This window comes from Pavona decussata, unplaced genomic scaffold (genome assembly GCF_977016875.1).
Source record: "Pavona decussata unplaced genomic scaffold, jaPavDecu1.1 SCAFFOLD_61, whole genome shotgun sequence".
Taxonomy (NCBI): Eukaryota; Metazoa; Cnidaria; class Anthozoa; order Scleractinia; family Agariciidae; genus Pavona; species Pavona decussata.
The window spans coordinates 2435397-2457533 of record NW_028145482.1 but is presented as its reverse complement, the minus strand read 5'-3'; the positions used below and the strand labels follow the sequence as shown (position 1 = coordinate 2457533).

Sequence of the window (22137 nt, the reverse complement as noted above, 5' to 3'; positions counted from 1 at the left end):
AAAGATCCAGGTGTGGGATAACCCGCATAACAGACGTTTATTTTTTTCGAGCAAGAGGGAGCACCCCCGCCCTCCATGCTCATGTCCCGAGCTTCTTTGCGTGCCAGATCGGTGGAGAAAGATGAAGTCTCTCTCTATAGCATTGCAGCTTCAATATTAAAACATGAAGGAAAAACTTCTGATGTTTTAATATAGCTTTTAAATTTTTAAGATTAAGCCCATATAAAAAGCTAATTTGTTTGTAGAAAACCGTGTCACTTGTGTTAGATCAGCCTTAGCGTCCAACCAAGGGGAATCAGCTCAGTTAATTCAGCGAGTTGAATTCAGTAGACACACACAATTGTGGTTCAATGGTTGCTTGTATTTTACAAGTTCACTCTACAGCTCAGCTACAACACTCTCTAGTGAAGAACTTCTCGTGTTGCTTTTATGTTGGTCGGAGTATGATTGACCACGTACTGTCAAACAATCGTCAACTACTAACATAGGCTAACGTAAGCCTTCCTGTGATTGGTTAGTGTTGGAATTTGTAATAGGTACCTTCCCTTTATTTATTGAAGAAAATGTACCGTTCTTTCAAGGTTTTCGTTATGTTCTTCGAAATGTCCAACCAAAATAAAGAAACGGGAGAAATACAAAAATTACAATGAACATTTGTATCGATAAAAATTACACATTGACAATCATAAGTTTGTAATATACTCGGATGAAGTTTCAAGCAGTGTCCAGTGTTGTTGTTGCAAAACAACTTTTCGAGAAGATAAGCGGTCCTACAAGTCCACGCCTATTTCCATAAATTAAAGTGTACTTGCTTACAACTTTCAGCTACCTTATTAAAAATACAATACGTGGTTACAGAACAAAAAGTATTGATATTGACAGTCACCTTCAAATGAAAAGATCTAAAGATTATTATAAAGTACAGTGAAAACTAACTTTAATAACAAGATATCGGCTGGTATAGATTCGGTAAGAAACGCTGAATATCTTCACTAAAAACGATAATAATAAGAAGGATGGCCATTTCCAGGCAAATGCCAGCGAGAGGTCAACTTATGGTCAGATACAATAAATTACGGCTTGACCTTATGTAAACAATGTATTGTTATTGAGGAAAACCCAATTTCAAACATTCTTGAAGGAAAGATAAAGTTCATGAGAAACAGTCCAAAACAGAACACCCGCTTATACCAAATTTATACCAGGAGAAAACAACATTTGATCAAAGTTTGATCAGCATTGCACTAAAACATAAATAGAAGGATAAACCATTGAACTTTTTAATATTTTATCCCTTTGATTCGAATATTCCCGTAAATAAAGCACATATAATAAAACTCCCCAACACCAAACAATAGATAAACCGAAGAAAACCATTGATAAAATAATACAAGTGTGAGTTTCTAATTGTTCGTATTTTTATTGTTTAACACTAGTAGCACTAGTGAAGATAACTGAACCATACGGATATATGGGAAGGGACAGACAGACGGAAAGAGGAGTGAACATAAGGCCGAAACCACTAAGGCCATTGAGAGACTAACCGAATAGTCAGACAAATACCTCATGTATACCAGCCACAATGAACAAAGCACACAACCGAAAGCCAACCCAGCCCCATAACCGAAAGATCAGCATAAGAAGCCAATTGCACGGTTGTAATTAGTTTAAAAATGGGCTATTAGTGTGTACCTTTTATTTAAGTTTTTATTTTTCAGTCCTCTATGCATATAGACATTTGATATGACCGCACGACCGAAAGAACAGCACCAAATGCCAATTTCGCGGTTGTTTTTCGAATTGAGGGCTTCTTCGTAATGTTTTCGTACAGCTTTTAAACGGTTAAATTATATTCTTTATAACATGTTTATGCCCATGGATAGCAAAAAGATCTGGGCAAGCGGAGGAACAACTGAACAAACCAGAAACGCAAACGACCGAACAAACGGAAGCCCGAGCGAACGAACATCCAAACGGGCGAACGGATGGCCAAATGATCGAGCTAACGAACAAACGGTCCACCGAGCGCTCGCCGGCAAAAACGAACGAACGAAAAACCGAGTGAACGCACCCGCGAAACAAGATGAACAGTTGTACGACCGAGTGGACAGCTCTTTTGTTGGCAGTCATAGGTGTTTATATGGATCGATTTTCTGATATTTTAATGCAAACTTAAAACCGCTATCTTTTCGGAACGAGTGAGAAGCGACGTATTTTAGTGAGCTCGCCAAAAAGATAATTAAGAAACAGCATAGAGTGACAAAAGCAAAATAAAGCTACGTCTGCTCAGAAGGTCTGTCAATCTCGTCAGGGGCACAGTGAACAGACCCGGTAAAGAGTTTAAAAAACGCCAAACAACGAAAAACACGAAGGAAATATGTAAACGTCTTAGCGAGGGAGAAAATAATGAATATTCAGGGTGAATCTCTCTACCACACGGTTCAAGGAACAAGGGAAACATCTCAGTCCACGGTTCGCGTCGTATACTCACAGTTTTTCTTTGACCCACGCTCTTGCTATGACGAACATTACATCTTTCTAATTTAAAAAACGAGCAAAAAAGTTAATCTTCTTTATATATCGTAGCAATGCTTTACTTTGCCCCCCACCCCCTTCCCTTCCCCGGCACACACCACTACCACCACCCCAATTGCTTGATCACGTATGCTTGCTACTGTGCATGTCGGGATGGGTCCAAGAAACTCTGCATGATTCTTTCTAAATTCATAGGAATTTTTGCGCGGTTTATGACTTTTCGAGGGAAAAAGATCTTAGCCAAGGGCTATTGAAATTGGCGGTAACTACGCATTTTCCAAAGAGAATTCAGTTTCAATTTGGAAGAAACACCATGCATTGTGTATTTTAAAAAGCCTTAGAACTGTTATTACTTTTAAATTATCTCAGAAAAATGTTTTGTCATCCCAATTTTCTTTTGGAAATTCATAAGACATTAACGGTGAAGAGTTAACATCAAATTACTTGGGCCCCGTTCTGAGTAGGTGCCTGTGCCCTGTTCTCAGGCACTGGGACTAGTCTGAACACAGCCTTTAGTCGACCAAGGGTATTACTCCGGCACTGTTCATGGGCACGCCCAAAGGGCGCTGGTCTAAGTAGAATTTTATCAGTTTCCACCAGGTTCCCACCTTTTTCCACATGCCTCCCGACAGTAAACAAAATGGCAGGCACTAAATTGGCGGACAAGAACAAGATTGCTCCTTGGGCACCAAGGAATCTAAACAACGCCTTTTTCAGTGCCGGGCACGGAAACCTTGTCTGAACAAGGCCTTATTAAGGGCCATTATTATCAAAATCATGTGAAGGTTTCTCAGAAATGTGTCTGAGAAGGACCATAACTAACTAATAAAATTTCACAGATATCAAACTTTAGAACACGACTCACTCCCGTTGCCAACAGGTAATAATACTAGTTCATGAAATTGATAACCACTACCAAAAATTAGATTACACATGATCTATCAAGAGTTACAGTACTAACTGTCGAATAAAAACGTCTGAAACTGAGATTGCGCTTTTCTTGTGACCTTGCTGCTGCTCTGGTACGGACAGCTGAACAGCTAGGGAATGTCATGGATCTTACTCATCGGTAACCTGCAGTTTTCTCATCAGATCTCTCATGCCTGCCTCTGAAAAAATCAAAACAGAAACAATAGATAACGTTGACAGTTACAGAAGCAGCCTGAATCCTTGAATTATCAAAATAAAGTTATTGCTACGAAGCCACCTGCGTGAACACTGAGCACAGGACCACTCGAACTTGGGTTACCTGTATCCGAATTAAAGAGAAAGAGAGAACTCAAATGTGATCTAGATTGTATCACTGGCTAGAGGCCCTATCTTGGCGTGTTTTTCTTTTAGACCTTTTTCTGCTGAGTCACGGACCACCTGTATTTCATAAAAGAGCGGTGCAGCAGTGGAATGACTTGCATAACTGTAATATTTGTTCAGAGAACTGATTAAAACGTTTGTGAACAATGAACTCCAGAGTGTGAGCAACAGGAGCCCATGGACTCCGGGGACCAGTTGTTTGAAGCACGATTGAGCTAACTCAGGGTTTGCGTCAGAGAACGTTGCTTCCAATTTAATTATACTCATCGCTTAAGGTTTTTCCAAAGCAAGATTTGCCTTTTAGATTAGTCTTTGACTATCTTTTACTAGCTTTCAAAACCGCTTTTAAGGAGTGACATCAAAACCTCGGTTAAACTTTTAATCGTGGATTAGCGCTAATTGGCTTTCGAACAATGGGGCCCAGATGGTGAACAATTAATCTTTTCATGATGTTAGTTCAACGCTGTTGTTTTCTTGCTAAGTGTACCAGAGTCAAGCTACCAGGCTGCTTACACTACTAACCATCAAAATGGCGGCGAAGAGCCTTTATGACATCCACGCGTTTCATCTCGCGCAGATCAATTATCAGTTCATCCACGGTGTAATATGGGTTACGCCACACGATGTCCTTTAACACCTCTTCTATTGGACTCTCCGCATTTGACGGCTGAAGACTCCTGTAGGTTTCAAGGGGTATGCCACATTCTTCTGCGAGGTCCTTGAAAGTTTTGACTCGCGCACTATCATTCAGCATGGACGTCACCTCTCGCATTAGATTCAAATCATCTTGCAGATCCGTAATTGTAACATACTTTTCTGCTATGAAATAGAAAAAAATAGTCTTTATCATGAGAAAGAAATATCATACTATATTTTAAACCTGGAATTTCAGTTAGTGACACAGGTATACCAGGAAAAAGGAAACAGGCCGACTTCTCCCGTGACAGGAGGCGAATCTACAATCTTCCAATTACTAGATCGGATGCTACCGTCATTGAGCTACAAGAGACTCATGGGAGGTAGTTACAAACACCCTACATACTGCTGGGATTTCAATGTCGATGAGTGGTATCTGTGAAAGAGATGCAATGTTATGTTTTAAGTCGGGTGAATAATAGAGGTAATCTTTAAACTCCTGTTGGGAGAACTCTAGTTTGAATTTTAATCTAAGTTCAATCTCCTTCAGAGTCAACACCACGTAATGATAATGATGTAGAAGTGAACTTTGATTCGTTTTACTTCTTTCTGCCATTGAACTTAACCACTCGCAAATAGCAGATGCTTATCCAGAGGAGGGCAGTGAGGAAAGAAATATATAACCAAATACCTGGGTTAAAAAAATGAGTATTGTGCTAAAAAAAGAGGATGTAAAGGAAGTATCCAGGCCTGGGAAGTATCATTACATATACAGGTGAAGTCGGCAAATAGTTGCAGCGAGCTCTATACTTCAACACTTAATTTAATATGATTTCTGATGGTTGAAGTTGATCACGTACCGTGCCAAGTTAGATACTATGTTAAAAAGGTCAACACATTTTTCTCCGAGCCTGATTGGCTCTCCTGGCGACTAACCGCTGGCCAAAGAGCCTGAGGACTCTGGGTACGAGATTGATTTTGTCTCGGAATGATCGGAACTATTTCTTGGAAATAAGGCGCTTTCCATTCGACCAAAAATTCCGGAAATTCCGGGTTTGGGAGCGAATGGAACAGACATTTTCCGGAATTTCATTCCGAAATTTTGGGTGTACCTCGCGAGGTTGGCCTATAAAAATTCCGGAAAATCGGAATAACCGGAAAATTTCGTTCCATTCGACCATTCCTGCTCGCGCCCAGTTTCTCAGAGGGCGGAAATCGAACTCAACGTGTCTTCCAATTCTTCTGCTCAATATCAGTGTTCCGCTTGTTACTTGGGCGGAGCGCCAAGTTATAAAGTAGGATTTCTTCGTATACGCCAAAACGCAGTGATCTAGTGCGCGTGCGCTACATGTTGGCCGAGTCTGCGAGTCTGCATGTATTCATCATAAGCCGCCATTACGGGACAAAAAACAAGGACGAAAAATTAACACAACGAATATCGTATTCTTAAAAGAAAGCAGCTAGTATGTGTGTTGTCTGCTAACTCCTTCCAATGAACGAAACTAAGGGGCAACTTTCCTTTCAGGACGGATATTTTCCAAAAGTTCGACTTCAATTAACCTCAGACGCTCTTTTGCCTCTTCTCGATAAATCTCCATTCGGTGTCAAACGTAATCGATAAGATCAGGCCGTAAACACTGAATTTACATACAGCCGAGCAAAACATTTCATTTCTCTGGCTGCAATATAAAAAAGAGAACGTTCAATTAACTTTAAAGATTCAAGACCATTCCGTGGGTGAAAGGCTTAGGGTAAAGTAGGAAACTAAAACTAAAGCTTCGAAAATAAATTTCATTCGGGGTCCAGTGTGAGCGATAAGATCTATTCACCAGAACAAATGTAAACAGGCTGGTACAAAAGTTGGACCGGATCAACTCGGACTGCCAGTCCGGGTCGGATCAACTCGGATCAACTCGGATCACCTCGGATCATGAAAAAAAAACATAAAATTAAATGAAATTGAAATTTTTACCCATTTGAAGGTTAAAATTCCGGTCAAAAATGGGCCAAATTAAGAAAGACTCGCGACGTTTCTCCGTGTCCTGCTGTGTAGCAAGCTGCCATTTTGTATTCTAAGTTCTGGCCTCTCGGACTCGTCTCGAGATCCCGCCGCGTCGATCTCCACGATCATGGACCCAGATGAAGGTAAAATCTAGGCCATCTTTGTCAGTGAATTTGTATCCGTCCACCAAAATGATAGTTTCAGTCATAACCCATTTCTGTCACGCTACGTGATCAATGTGTACAACACTCACATCGCCCTCTTTGCTTTCTCACAAAAAAACATCGCCTGCTGTGAACAATTAGCAAATATATACATTCTTAATTACTGAAACTATCATTTGATTTTGGTGGACGGATACAAATTCACTGACAAAGATGGCCTAGGTTTTATCTTCATCTGGGTCCATGATCGTGGAGATCGACGCGGCGGGATCTCGAGACGAGTCCGAGAGGAACTGGAACTTAGAATACAAAGTGGCTCCGCGCGTTTCTCGCGCGCCCAATTTTCCCCATTCCCTTCCCCTTTCTAGCGCCTGCCACGCAGGCTATACCTCTCTATTTGCCATGTTGAGTTCGATTGCCGGGCTCTGAGAAACTGGGCGCGAGCAGGAATGGTCGAATGGAACGGAATTTTCCGGTTATTCGGATTTTCCGGAATTTTAGGCCAACCTCGCGAGGTACACCCAAAATTTCGGAATGAAATTCCGGAAAATGTCTGTTCCATTCGCTCCCAAACCCGGAATTTCCGGAATTTTTGGTCGAATGGAAAGCGTCCCAATCTCGCCTCCCAGGCGGCTCAAGGAGCGCGAGCACAGGAGGAGCGCAGGTTACCAAGCACTGTCAGGTTCAAGGGTCGCGAGGGTCGCCGCGGCGACGCAGGGCGAAAGCCGCTGCCACCTCCAACCGAATGCGGAGTGGAACCGCCACCGGCAGTGTGGCTAGCAAAAGGCAAGGCTATGGCAGCTTTTCGCTCCGCCATAGCTGGCAACGAAGAACTCGAAAACCTCATGCAAGGCTTTCAGCTGTCAGAGGAGGAACGGAAGGAACCGGAGATTATTCTCAAACTTTTCAAGGAACATTTCATGGCGAATGAAGGAGAACAGACGGGGAGAACAAAATTTGCCCAAATGAAACAAGAAACCCATGAATCAGTCACGGCCTGGGAAGCACAAGTAGAAGAACAAGGTAGGAGACTAAAGCATTGTGCTAATTGCGAGGACCAGCTACTTAGAGACAAGTTCATATCAGGGATCAACAATTCAACGAGAGACTTGTGTCAAAACTACTGGATATTGGTCACAGGGATAAAACTACTAAAGAACTCATCTCATTTAAAACAATGAACATTACAGATAGCTAAGAGCTTCGAACAGTGTGAAAAGGCAAAAGCAGTAATCCAGCAAAATAAAGGCCCCACAGAACAAGTAAACTATACAGGAGCAAGGAAACCCTCTAAATCAGTGCAATTTGTAGGGCCAGATTGAGACCTTCGAGACTTTATTGTGTAAAATAGAAACATATATTTGGACACTTACACATTGTGTTCTAAGTCTTTGTTAAAGAAACGGTCTTAAGTATGGTAACATTCAGCGGGTGAACTGTGATCAAACTTTGAACTTTCTTGTTAGCCCGGATCATTAGCTGTTCATATTGAGATACTCTGTTATTATTATTATTATTATTATTATTATTATTATTATTATTATTATTATTGTAATTATTATTAAGATATACTAGTGTAATTGCGAGTGATTTTCTCTCTCAACATCTGAGTCCAACCCATGGACTTAGGGACGCAAAGAGGGTTTCTTCTTGTTTATTGTTATTATTATTACTATTATTAACAATAATTTATTTATCAAAGTGGAGGTAAATATCCATCACTTTCACTGACACTGAGGTGAATAACTGTTTTAGTATACTACCACACAAGCTGAATAACTAGCGAACCCAAAAAATTATTTTATTTCTGACAATATACTGACAAAATTAATGGTATGAGATTTTAAATCTCGCGTGCCACACGGTAAGCAATTTCTTATTGTAGAAAGTTCCGTCTCGCTTTCTTGCAGACAAAAAAAAACTTTAGGAAAAACTTGTTTAGTTCCTGCAGTGCCATTTCTGAAAATTATTAGATACATGTTTCATTGTAATTTTAGTGCTCATCAGTTTTTGCAAACATGGAATTGTATTTTCATTTTTCGCCTTAGAACATGAGGTTGGAAAGATCAAAAAACTTACCATTTAATGCCGTCAAACCAAACTTTGTTGCCATTTATGTATTTTTTTTTAACAGCCGCCTCGTTTATCGAAATAATTTCCTCTTAAGTAACCGTGGCGGGATAGGAAGCCATCTTGTTTCTCTTCGGCTGCTCGGAGGTGAGTAGTACTTGGCTAATCACCTCTGAACTAGCCAATCTGCGTGCGCGAAATGTACTATTCACTTGTGTAGTATATACTAATAAATTATTATTATTATTTTTTATTTATTTTTATTTTATTTTTTTTTGGAAAAAGGGGGATGTTCCATCATTCTCCCCAGCATTGTTACATCAGGTCCCAGCATGCTTTTGGGTTGAGTAATAAACATGGCATCCATCTTGTATGCTTAAGTCCTCTTGTCTTTCAACAGCAGCAGTGGCCTGCCTTACAAAAAAGCAATGCAGGGGGCGCTGGGGGGAGGGGAGAAGAGAGAAGAGAAGACAGAGGAAACGGTTGCCCACAAACCCATGAGTTTGAAAAAAGCCTTATTGACATTTGATGCTTCTGTGAATTCATCCCTTGACACCCTGTCAATGAATGAGCCAATAGCAGAAAGCAATGTCCTAAGGATGTGAAATTTCACCTTTGTCAGGATCAAAACATATTGTACATGAGCAAGCGCAAATTCGAGAGGAGCAATGTGACAATACATCTATTCTAAGAGGCTTTGACGATGGTAAATCCAGACGATTTTTGTCATGTTTGCTATTGTAATTTCAAGATAAAATTTGGAACTTATTCACATACAGGAAAGCCAGATTCATCTTTGCAGACTGTTGAATAGAAAGGATTTTTTCTGTAAAATTCTCGCTAATATCTGCAGAAAGGTTGGTGTCAGCTCTTTTCAGATAGAGTGTGCAATCTGGGCACTAAACAAATTCGTTTTTAGGGGTACGGTATAAACTTTTCCTGGTCCATGTCTCTACAGTATGAGACTCATCTATAGCTATTTACCCCTAAATTCTTGCGAAATGTTGTATCCTCTTTCTTCATAGACGAGAGGAAATCGTTTTGCAGGGCATCTTTGGCCAATGTAAATAGCAACTTGAACTTGCTGCTCTTGCAGATATCCATGTGATCGCATTTCAATACACAAAAAGCCTGCAGTAATTTTAATCACTAGAACACAAGTATGTTCTTTTGCTTTTGCCAGAACCTGGAAGATAAATTATATTTGGAAATCCAGTCCGAATAACTGTATAATAATATGTAAGTCTCCTCTATGCAGCAGCTGTCACATTGGGTGTATCTGGTACCTTGCAGTTGATGACTAAACCTTCTTTCAGCAAGAGAATCTAAAGCTCTGTTAATCTCTTCTGATAACTCTTGCTTCTCCACCATTTTTATATAGGCCAATGAAAGCTGTCGCCTAAATTAAACAAAAGCCGGAAAAAGCTTCTACCCTGCCATAACATAGGACGTTTTAAGTTGTGGATGTCAATCCCTCCCCATTTTTTTTCGCCCTTGTCCCAATTTCGATAACCGCAGTCAAAAAGTGAAAAAAACACACAAAAACCCCATGGAAATGCTTGCTATGAAGGCTTTGAGAGCAGTCAATTAGTGCTGTAACAAGTGGGCCTGTTATTGAAATTGCGTTGCCTCTGCAAATCTGTTTTGTTTACTCTTTTGACAGCTTACTTGGCCTAAATTTCCCCATTGATCAGTTAGGCTTATAAAGATTATATATTGAACCAACCAAGCTATGATGCATTTCGGATTACTTTTTGTTGTTTTGTATAGCTCAGATTCACCAGAGTTTTGGCATATGAGCTTGAATTCTTTAAGGAAAAATTGCTCCAATGTTTTATCCGCTGCTTTGTGCTTCGTTTGTAGGAAAAAACGGAAATCTTGTTCATAATCATAGGCTGGTGTTTATTTGGATTTGACGGTGAATGACGTCTTTGGCAATACGAAGCATAGCAACTGAATGGTACTGAATTTGGAAAAAAGAAAGTTATTTCATCCTTTGTTAAGATACCAAAAACTCAGAATATTGTTGTCCAAAAAATTGTAATTGGTTTTAGACTTTCTACCAACGACCTTGGTTTATGTAAAGTCAAACTGTTAGATCCCTATTTTTTTAAGTATGTACATGTTCTGTATACCTGGTAGGCCGTCCAATTTGTCCTTCACATCCATCCTCTTTATATTTTCCAATTTTTTCTTGAATTCTCCAATGGTCATGCTTGGATTAGATGCACAGATTATTTCGATGACATGCTGGGATGGATTCTGATGTCTCACTTTACAATCAATCTTTATTTTCTTGAGGGTTGGGCGATCGACACCAAGTTTACATCCCAGCTTGTTCCAGGTTTCTTCTGGTTTTTGATCTAACAGGGTGTAAAATCTCCCTGGAACAATTCCTGATTCTAAAACCTCATCAACCTTTTGGGTACCTGCCAATACAAGACAAACGGTCATTAACTAAAAGTAAGTATTACAGGACAAAGCATTTAGTTAACAGACAGTACTTTCTAAAAATAAATTCCCTGAAGTGCATTTTAGCATTACATGTGAAAACCACACATAAATTAAGTCAGCTGTCTAAAAGCTTTCGAATAGATATTTTTGTCGCCTAATTATCTCTGAAAAATACAAGTTACTCTCAGCCTTTGCTAAGATCTGCTTTTCATAAATAGTCTTAAAAAGCACAAAAAATACCTTCCTATCAGGCAGCGCCATCCTTAAATGACAAAGCTTGCCGTATGTTGTTAAGAACATCCATTGGATGTACAAATAGATATGCTTTGGACGCCAACTGCCTTTTAAAGTACTGCCTTGTGCCAAAGGTTGTAGCAAGGACACAACATGCAATCTCATGCAATCCTCCCACTTGTTTGCTAAAACGAGTGATAACTTTTGTTCTTAGTTTAGTATTGTTACTAGATAGACTGGATTCCTGTCAATATGACAGATTACCCCTGTTGGCCATGACATTTTGGTTCTATCCTTGGGGGTAATGGTATAAACAGTATACAAGAAGGGAAAGAGGGAAAGAGGCACAAAGGGAAACTGAATGATCAGACAAAGCCAGCATAAAAAAGAAGCTGCCAAAACTTTTAAATCGGTTAGAATGTACAGCTTAAAAGGATTGTTTTGCCTTTTCATTAGTCAAATTAGTTGTTTTTAAATTAATGTGATTTGTTAAACGTTAATTTGTGCACTGGACAACCAGGCTTAACTGTTGACTTGAGGTTTGACCAAACCCTTTGGTTCTGTTTACAAATGGCTATGTAACCAAGTGAAGGCGTGGTTATGGAACAGTGGAGCTGGGCTTTGGCCCTGCACGTGAGACTTGCTTAATAAAGTTATTCTAAATAGTCAAAATGTTGAAATGGCCTGAACTCTGGCGGATTGAGTGTGGGTTTTAGGGCGTAGATATGGATGGTTTCCTTCATACTGCTTTGAAACCCAGGGGGGGGGGGGGTACTTTCTTATAAGAGGCCAATGGAGATGTGCCGCTGGATGGGGTTGCATTTTCACGCCTGGATTGACTAGAATGGGGTTGCATTTTCAATAGAGTTACTAGAATGGGGTCGCACATTTTCGGGTTTTTTTGGGTAAGAAAATTCCATTAAGTAGTGATTCAAAATGGTCTCGGTTAAAAAGTTCAGAAAGTTGTTGTTTATTAAATGTAACAATCACCTCGCATTACATTCCGTTCATTCAATTCATTTTAGGATGACCGATTTAAAGGATTGATAAAGTAGATGCATAAATAGAAAGTCGGTGACTTAGTTGGGATCGCGAAAATTACATTTTCCCAAGAGTGACTAAGATGGGATCTATAACTGGCCACAAAATAGACTATAATGGGGCAGGGGCTCCGAGACGCCAGCGACACATACCCAGCAAAACTGAACCCAAGTAAGGAAGGCAGAAATGGAAGGCAGAACCACTTGAAATACAGTGCATTAAGTCCTCCCAGGTTCTACTACATCCATGTTCTCTGAAGGTATTACACCTGTAATACCATAAATATGCAATAAGAATTATAATAACAATAGATTCATTGTGTCATTTTAAGGTTCATTTACAGCCTACATTTCTGAAAATGCACACAAATTTAATCATAGGGCATTTTATAAAAGAAATAATAAGAAATAAGAAGTGCTGCGCTACGTAAGCACTTGGGAATTTTGAAGAATGCTTATTCTCTAATCAGTTAAAACCTTTCATGTTCTTAAAAATTACTTTACTTACCGTCAAGTTTAAGATCGTGAAGACATTTTACCACATTATTCATTTGCAGCTCTTTTAGGTGATATGTCAGAGTAGCAATGGAAAGGTTGGGATCGATTGTTGGTAACACTTGAAACAATGCTTCAGATCGACTTGCTGGGGATTGGCATTTCAGTGCCGAGATCTTGTCATCAGATACCTCTTGACGGTCAGCTAAATGCTGCCAATATTGAATGTCCTTGTTGTAAGAGGTGTTCAACCAATGTGCAAGTGTATCCATTACAGGAATGCGGCATAATATTGCCTTCTCAACGTAATCCCCTGAAAAAATATAACGTTATATAATTCCCGTATTTATTCGATTAACTGCCTGGGCGTTTATTTAATTTTGGGCCCATGAGGATGGGGGCTTATTCAAGGTGGTTGCTTAAAATTTAGTTAAAGCTGTTCTAGTTTATCTCAACCCCTAAAAATTTACTTTGTAATCTTTTGAATTAAAGAAGGTCTTGCAATAAGGGAGTGCTCATTATTTATGAAGGGGGGGGGGGGGGCTGGCAAATGGGGAAATGAAACGTTTGGAACTTTTTGGACCCCCCCGGCTAGAACATGTAAACATTTTTGACCCCCCCCCCCCCAATGATGCATTTATTATCAAACCATACTCTCTTCCTCCACTTAGCGCTTTACTCGCCTGCCTTTTGCTTGCTCCACTAGCAGTAGAAGAAACTATTACGTATGTTAATGTACAGGTTGAAGTGATACAGAGTGTAATTACTAGTCTGGAAAATACCACAAGGCAGCTAAAGAGGGTGTTTGTGCAACTGTCAGACACTCAAAAAACGTGGAGTTAGTAGGAGGTGGAAAGAGGCCAAGAGAAAGGCAAAACAACGGAAAGAAAAGAAAAAAAGACTGTGCCAAGCTGCAGTTGTGGAGTCCTTGACTGGGGAAAGTGCAGAAGAAGTTAATATACAGTCAAACCTGTATATAACGGCCACCTTTGGGACTTGAGGAACTGGCCGCTCAATACAGGTGGCCGCTTAATACAGGATTACTAAAAATACTCACTGGGCATTGTCTAATGTCAATCTTAATGGCGTATCAAAAACATTTCATGCAAGGAAACAATAGGAAAATCAACACTCTTTCAAGAGTTCAATACTTTAAACAAAGTTCAGTGCCAACTTGTAACTTAATGGTATAATATACGTAACATTGTGTAAAAGCACTGTGCAATAAATTGTCCTCTACTCTTGTACGGGTGTACAGTACTGTATTTCTAACTCACTTACTTACGTGACTTGCAGTTCACAACAAAATATCTCATTCCGTCATTTCATAGTTGTTACGATCGAAGTGGAGTTAAAACGGCAATGTTGCTAATTAAAAGTAACACAATATATAACAAAATTCGTCAAGTTAAAATAGGAATAGGGTAAGAATTACAGCGACTTAAAGAAGTGGGACACGTGCGTTTGGCACCTCGGAATTTGAAACTTTTCTTTGTAGAGCAAATCGTTGGCTGTCGGCACTCCCAGCGACAATTCCTGTTATCCATGGTACTGTGTATATAGTTTTTCCATTCAAGGGTGGCCGCTTAATAGAGGTAAAAATAACAAAGAAAGACAAACATGGGAATGCTACAGGGTGGCCGCGGCCGTTTAATAGAGGTGACCGCCTAATACAGGTAACAAATACAGCGTTTGTATGCGCGAAAAATCGGGACTTTAAAAAGTGGCTGCTTAATAGAGGGTGGCCGCTTAATACAGGGCCGTTATATACAGGTTCGACTGTATTCCCATTGTCAGATGACATGATCTGCCTGCAAAACACTGACAGCCTTCACCCAACCGTTCTGATGAAAGGCCTAGATCAACTTATTTCTGAGGGCGTCCTATCTGTTGGTGCAGCCAGTGTAATCCAAACATATCTAACTAGCAAATCCATTTAATGGAACCAATTTGCTGTGTGAACTATTGGTGTGAGATTACATTTTGAAATACTCTTTAGCATTGTTGTATCTTATGGTTTGATTTACTGTGGTACAAGTACATTAAATGTCATGCGGTTACGGAAGAAAAAAACCCAAAACTAATGATGTCAACCTTCAAACTTTTTTGTCCCCCCTCCCCTCTTTCCCAGATCCAGAGTAAAACCTTCCCCCCCCCCCCCCCCTAAATAGGGGAATAAACTTTGCTTGCCCCTCCTCCCATTTGCCAGCTCCCCTTCCCCATAAATAATGAACACTCCCTAAATATGGGATAGCTCCTCTCACCTTTGCCTCACAATTACTGCTTGAATGTCACATTAGTGATGGCAAACAAAGTCAGAAAAAAGGGTGTGAATGTTGTTGAATCGGTACTTTTTAACTGTACAGCCAAACATTACTTTAATTAAGATTATCTAGAGTTAAACCAACAGTTTTGATGAAAAATATTGAAAGTATTATCATGGTCTAGAAGTTTGCTTTGCTTCGCAATTCACAGTTCCAGGATTGGTGAGGATGAAAATCTTGAGAAAATCTTGAGAGTTGTAAGATCCTCACTCCCTGGTCTGGATCCTCAAAATGAAATTCTAATTTTTTAAATTTTGTGTTTTTGAAATTTTCATAACTGTGTGCAATATCCTAGCCTCCCATGCAGTCGTTTTTAGGGGACTCGTATTACCTCCTCCCCACAACCGCCTGCTTACCCAAGCGCCACATACCTTTTCGCCGCTGAGCCAATCACAGTGAACCTTCTAAAATCTGGAAGGTTGACCTTGACCTCAGAACGCCTCTCGCGGGAACAGTGAAAAACATCACGGCGGAGACAGAACTTGACCGAGCTTACCTGAGCTTTGAGCGTCTAGTGCCCTTTGTTCAAAATTTCTCGTTTAAATGCCTATCAACTGACTGCAATCAAAGAATTTGTGATGAGATATTTTCGTCAATTTGCAGACTGGTTACGCAAAGTCGCTTTAATATTTATAGATCAAGCTTTGCCTTCGATCTTGTCGACCTTGCCGATTGTATGGTGAAACTGGCTTTGTTGTTGCAATTCCAGTTCGGGGGCGTGTGCGACATTTTCCACAAGGACCACAAGTTGATCCGCTCTTCGTCCTTTAACTTTCAGTTAAAAGTCTTTAATGGACTGATAAATACTGCAGATCTCTCCTTGATACCTTCTACATTCTTCTTTGCTTTCTCGAATCGAGTTAGTCTCTCGTAGCACTTCGTACAAACAAAGAAATCTGCTCCAAAGTTTCCGCACCCGTAACAGGTGATATCTTCACCGACTGTCAACTCGAACAGGCGGGGAAGATCGATTACATTTTCCCGAAGATTTTGACTCTCCCAGCAGATAATGGTGTCACACAATGTTGCACAAGAAGCGCTTTTATATATATTCCAACTTATTTCCCGCATGGCTCAAGGCTGTACCAGAGACTGCAAAAAGGCTCTCGGGAAATGGAAGCGGACGCTGTAACCAGGAATTTGATTTGATATCATTAGATAATGCCTCGATGGTGATTGGCTAGGGTCCTTGGGGAGTAAAGCAATGCGGCGCAGGTGTAAGCAGGCGTTTGTGAGGAGGAGGTAATACGAGTCCCCTAAAAACGACTGCGTGGGAGGCTAGCAATATCCCAGACTATACCTGATTTCAAAGTTAAAGGGGGTTGTTCACTGCGACTCTTCAAATATTTCTTCCTCTCTGTGTTTGGTGTCAGAGTTACTGCACTTTTGCTCCTTTGAATATTTGGATGTTGTTGATGTTCAGGCTTTTGATTTGGGACATTTCCAGGTTGGCTATCCTCACTGCCATCAGCCAAACTTCTTGAACTTCCGCATTCTTCCATGTAACCATCACCATCTCCTAATGCTGGTGGAAATGACAACTCCAATGATTCATGTCTGTTGCCAGTTGGTCTTGCTAGTAGAAAAATAAGACACAAAGAGGGTGACACTCACTTTACAGTAGTCATTGTCAAAAGACAATCTTGTAAGTATTTGTTGTTGTTGTTGTTGTTGTTGTTGTTTTGAGTGACTTGGCTTGGCACAAGCCCAAAACTATGTCTTAAAATGACTTTTCTTGTTCTCAACCAGGTAGAATGAAGTCACTCCAGCTACCAAGAATTATCAACATGGAATTTTTCCTTACCATTTAAATACATAGTCAAATGAAAACATCAGTGCAGATCATCCCTAAAGTAAGTCAGTAGCCTTTGTTGATAACGGCAGGGTACGGTTTTCCAATCCAACACACGAATAATTAACGTCCAATTCTTTCTTTTATTTCAACACGATCAAAACTTACACGATATACTTTCGTCTCGACGATCTCCAATAAACACGGTTACAAAGTTCTTTCGGTCCCAGGTAATTCCAAACCTTACCTGATTTCAATGGCAGAGGGCCCCATGGATCACTTTTACTCTTTTGGAACGCCTTCTTCTGTGACGTTGGAGTGCTGGGTTCCTCACTGAAGCACCTCTGAACTGGAACTGGCTTTTGATGTTCAGGGTCTTCCTTTGCACTATAATTTCCAGGTTGATCACCTGCTGCACTGTCTACTTCTGTCTCTTGTGCTGGAATTCTTGGCATCTGAGTCTTTGAAGCCAAGCTGGAATCAGGTGCTCCTTGTTCCTGCAGGCCACTCCCGCTTGCAAAGGACATTTCAATTGGTTGGCTTCGCTGGCTATAAACAGCAGCCTCAGGGATACCTTGTGAAAAATATGACGAGTACAAAGAGTGAAACTTGGTTATAAAGACTAAAGTATTTTAAGGAAGAATGCAGGAAAAAATGATATCATGTACTACAGGTCTGATCATTATTAATAATAGCATAAAGTAAACTATGTACAGATAATAAGTGCATGCTGTATATAAAAAAATGAAAGTACCTGGATGGTGAAAGTTGAGAATTGGGGACCAAGATTGAAAAATAATTGGAAATAATACAAAAAATGTTTTAGTTGATTGAAATAGAATTTCTAGTCAGACAGAACCAAAAAGGAAACCTCACCAAATTTCCAAGAATAATCAACATTTAATTTTTCGTTTTTATGATATGTGCAGCATGGAATGAGCAAAAAAGTTTAATTTTTGATAAAAATTTAATTTCTCAGTATGTGTAAATAAATTCATCAAAGGCCTCCATTGGATATTTCAATGTGACACTTAGTTCCACAACCTAACAATATAATTTGATTATCCTCAAGTCAGCTGCAGCAAGAATGTGTGGTTCCAGAAAATATCCCTCCCCCTCAACACACACAGAGGGGTTTTTCCTTTGGACCCCCCTCTCCATGGTAATTTCTTGTTACCCCCTTTGGAGGGTATGGTCATTTTCTGAAACCATGCAATAAACATGGCATAAATACAAAAAGGGTTTATTAGAAGTAACGTTATTTAATATGAAAATCATCACCAAACCAGGCACGGGCAAAAAAGGAAACAACCTGAAAGCAACACTCTGTGGTATTTTGTTCCTTCTTGGCTAATCACACTGTAAACCATGAAACTGAGATGGAGTTTGAACTACCAATACCTGGATTTTTCTTCTTTTACAAACTTTTCTATTGGCTTTATTCCTTAATATATGAGCTGAAAATTGGTAGACAGTATAACGATTTTTTTATTCAAATATTTCAGAGAAAACGTTCACAAAATGCTGGATGTTAACGTATTTAGCAATGCTTTGTTTGGAACATTGCCTTTTGTTTTTGAAAAATGCCTTTTAGTGAACATATGGTAAAACTATCTGGCAAGTTTTATAAAGAAGCATTTGTTGAAACCTGGTTGCAGGCAGAACGATTAAAGCCAGAACTTACATAAATCTTCATCTGAGAATGAACCATGATCATCATCACCATCATCGTCATTATAATCATCATCCTCATCCTCATCATCATTAAGTGGTTCTGAGCTCTGCTGATCTGTTTCGTGGTTTGAATTATCCGAATCACCTTGGCTCTGATCTTTGTTTTTAACATGGTCTTTAACATGGTCTGATATCATCTGTAATCTTCCACCTGGAAGCAGGTTATCTTCCTTGTTACCATTGGCATCTCTTTCTGTCTTGTTATGCAGACTATTGTCGCTGGGCTGCCCATCACTAGAACGTCCTTCAGCTGATTTAGGATGATTCGGCAAATCCACCATGAGCAAGCCATTGCTTGTCTGTTTATCACCTGCGCGAGTGGAGAACTTCAAGTCTTAGAAGGAAAATTTACTTAAAAGTAAACTCACCATCTCGGTTAGACTGTCGTTTCACTGTTTTGAAAATAAATTGCACCCCTCCTCTCGCCGTCCCACCTCCAGTGCACAGCTCAATGATCATCGGTATAATCATATTAAACATTCCTATCACCAAGTATTTTTACCCATTGCATCATATTCCTTATCCATTGTTTACGATTTCTGTTGGCTATCGATGGCTTACACTGACGCAGCAGTTTCTTCCATGAGAATGTATTCTTGTAAACTCTTAACTGAAAACCGTTCCGTACCTCTATCACATTTACTTGTAAAACATGTTTACGATCTCACGAAATGCATCGTGTATAACCCGTTAACAGAAGCCATAAAAGCCTATTCCCGAGAACTGTTCACGTAAAAGTTGCAACATTAACTTTTGAGTTCTTTGTACGTTATTTCATATAATTACAATGCTCCAATTTAATAGTAAAATCAGTCATTTCTATGGTGCCCTCATAAATGGTTACTATCTAATACATAGCCTTACTAGTTCCTTTAAGCATGTTAACGTCTTACCCTTCACGTCATGTGGCAAGAACAATGGCAGAATCTCATCCTTCTCGTCGAAGGCCAAAAATCCCACCACTTTTGCGTCGTTATTCAAGATTACAGAACCAATGGGATTTTCGGTACGGTCACTTCGATGGAAATCTTGCAACGATCTCAGTTTAGATTTGTTTCCATGGAACTGAAGGAAGTATGACCCACACTCATCTACACCCAACAAGTACGACTGAAGATGGAACTTGTCGCCTGGCGAAGCAGTTTCGCACAGCACATAGCAATACAGCTTCTCGGGTTTGGCGTCAGCCGCTTCAAGCCTCGATTTACTACTGTGGCAAAGTTGAGAACGCTCGGATTGAAATGTATTTTTACGTACACTTGAAAGTCTTTTCTGTTTGTGCAGCGCCTCTGTGGGGATAAGGATCAGCGAAATCCCGATGTTTTGATCAGAGAGATGTTTCTCGCAAAATGGGACATTGTTCAAACCAAACGTTTCAATACTTCCCCGTTTCAGGGATAAGAAATCTGCTGTACAAGCTACTGAAGAATTCAAATCGCCTTTGCTGAGGACTTGACTCGTCGTTACCAAGAAAGCACGGCCACCCGTTTCCGACGAAGAAGCTATATCCCCGGGCCATTCTAAAACGCAAGCACTTCCAGCCGTAGCAAAAAGATTTCCGGGGACCTCCTTCCTGATTTTGCAAACGGATAGATCAATCCGTCTCTTGCTTTGAGCCATGCTATTTATAAACAACGTATGAATTTTGCCTATATTTAAAGCGGTCGCTGAAACGTAGTTCACTTCCGCATGTGCCAAAATTGCCTACCCGCCCATATCTCAGTCCCAGGCCTTGGCCGTGATTTTGTTCGAAGGCGTTGAGACCTTCATCAGTTGTTATAGCCTATATTCTTTCTTTTTGTCCTTATCATAGACCATTCACCCTTTGTTCTCTCAGATGATCGCGAAGCCGGAGCAAAGATGGTTGGTCAGAACTATGTTACAATCCTCTATTTATGCGATGTGACTGTGACCTTCAATGACCGAATCAAACCTTAGTGTTTCAAGCACTTGTGGGTCACAAATAAATAAAATATACACGGAAGAATACTGAAGTCGTGGAAACTTTGTTGAGTGTTTTTGATTCGTAAGTAAAGGTCAATAAAGTTCACCACACAAGCAGAGGATGGTCTTGTGTCCAGAATCTGTGTTAAGTAAATTTTTCGGGACTCGAAACCTAATCGTATTGAACTAGACTACATTTCGTTTTGTTTTTGTAATGCTTCTATATTGTACTCAATAAGAAATTAAAAAAAAAAAAGATTTTTCGTTCAGAAGTTTTTGGACGAGAGCCCTAAAATCCACTTTAAGGCAAAGAAAGTAAAGTTCGCTTCCCAATTTCCGAATTATACGGAAATCCGACGTTATTTCTATGTGTCCTCGGCGCAATGGTGCTATGTTCCCTCGTGCCCACTAGCCAAGCATGTAGACTTGAAACAGTTTATCATTCTTTTCTGTTGATTGATCTGGCCGGTTGATTACGGTTAATGGCGGCAAGCTGCAAACAACGTTAAATCGTTTGTTAGTTGACCACGTTCTTCACAAGGGCACCTGTTAGGGAATTTTGCAGCGGCGGATGACATCATCACCAACTTAGCAAAGGAGAGGGAGCCTGGTATAGAGATCGTCGAGCGCACTCCCTACTCTTTGATTATTATTAGTATATATACCTGATTTTGTGATTTTATTGCCATAGTGGTTCGGTTATTAATTTAGAACGATTTTATTTGCAATTAGGGGCCTACAGGACAGTTCAAGTTCCGCCGGTTCATGTTATTTCTTTGACAGTTTAACCATCTCTAGGTATGTGTGTGTGTGTGTGTGTGTGTGTGTGTGTGTGTGTGTGTGTGTGTGTGTGAGTGTGTGTTTTTGTCTTCAAGCTTCTGAAAAAACGTTTGTGTCGGAGTTTCGTATTGAAATACAGGATTGGTATTGCTGGATTCCTCCTCTACAAATGGAGGTCTCGTTGTGGTTACTTGGGGTCTTTTCTTGGCATTTTGTAGAGCGCTTCCAGCCTTTGGCGGCGTGAAGGCAATTGGTTCTCATGCAATTTTCTCTTTTCTGCTGGGCTATGTCGATAATGTCAATGAATGATTCAATATCTTCCGAGGGAACGTCGATCTAATCTTTTCCATTGTGTTATTTAACACTCGCCTTTTTCTTCCAAGGCTAGGGAAATCTTTCTCGTATTCGAAGCAAAAATAAGTCCATTGTTAGACTTGCAACTTCTTCGCTGCTCAAGAATAGTTTTGTCCACCTACCGTTTTCAGAACCACCTGGACGCATTAATATGAAAATGTATCTTTCCATGTTTGATATAAACACCGATGCACTTCTTTGCTTCTTTGCGATGAGTGACTTGAGGGTAGTGCACATCGCGCTGGAAAGGAATTCGCTGAAAATGTTC

General features: G+C 40.1%; 1 protein-coding gene across 1 annotated transcript; it reads right to left on the bottom strand.

The window, feature by feature from the left end:
• Positions 1-340: 340 nt before the first annotated feature.
• LOC146479066 (uncharacterized) lies at positions 341-20541 on the bottom strand. Its single transcript, XM_085111095.1, has 8 exons — positions 19685-20541; positions 18742-19101; positions 17305-17679; positions 16566-16841; positions 12955-13254; positions 10854-11147; positions 4369-4665; positions 341-3644 (listed from the first exon to the last, which is right to left on the bottom strand). The coding sequence occupies exons 1-8, from the start codon at positions 20409-20411 to the stop codon at positions 3595-3597; spliced, it is 2679 nt and encodes an 892-aa protein (XP_084967221.1). The 5' UTR covers positions 20412-20541; the 3' UTR covers positions 341-3594.
• Between the last annotated feature and the right edge of the window lie 1596 nt (positions 20542-22137).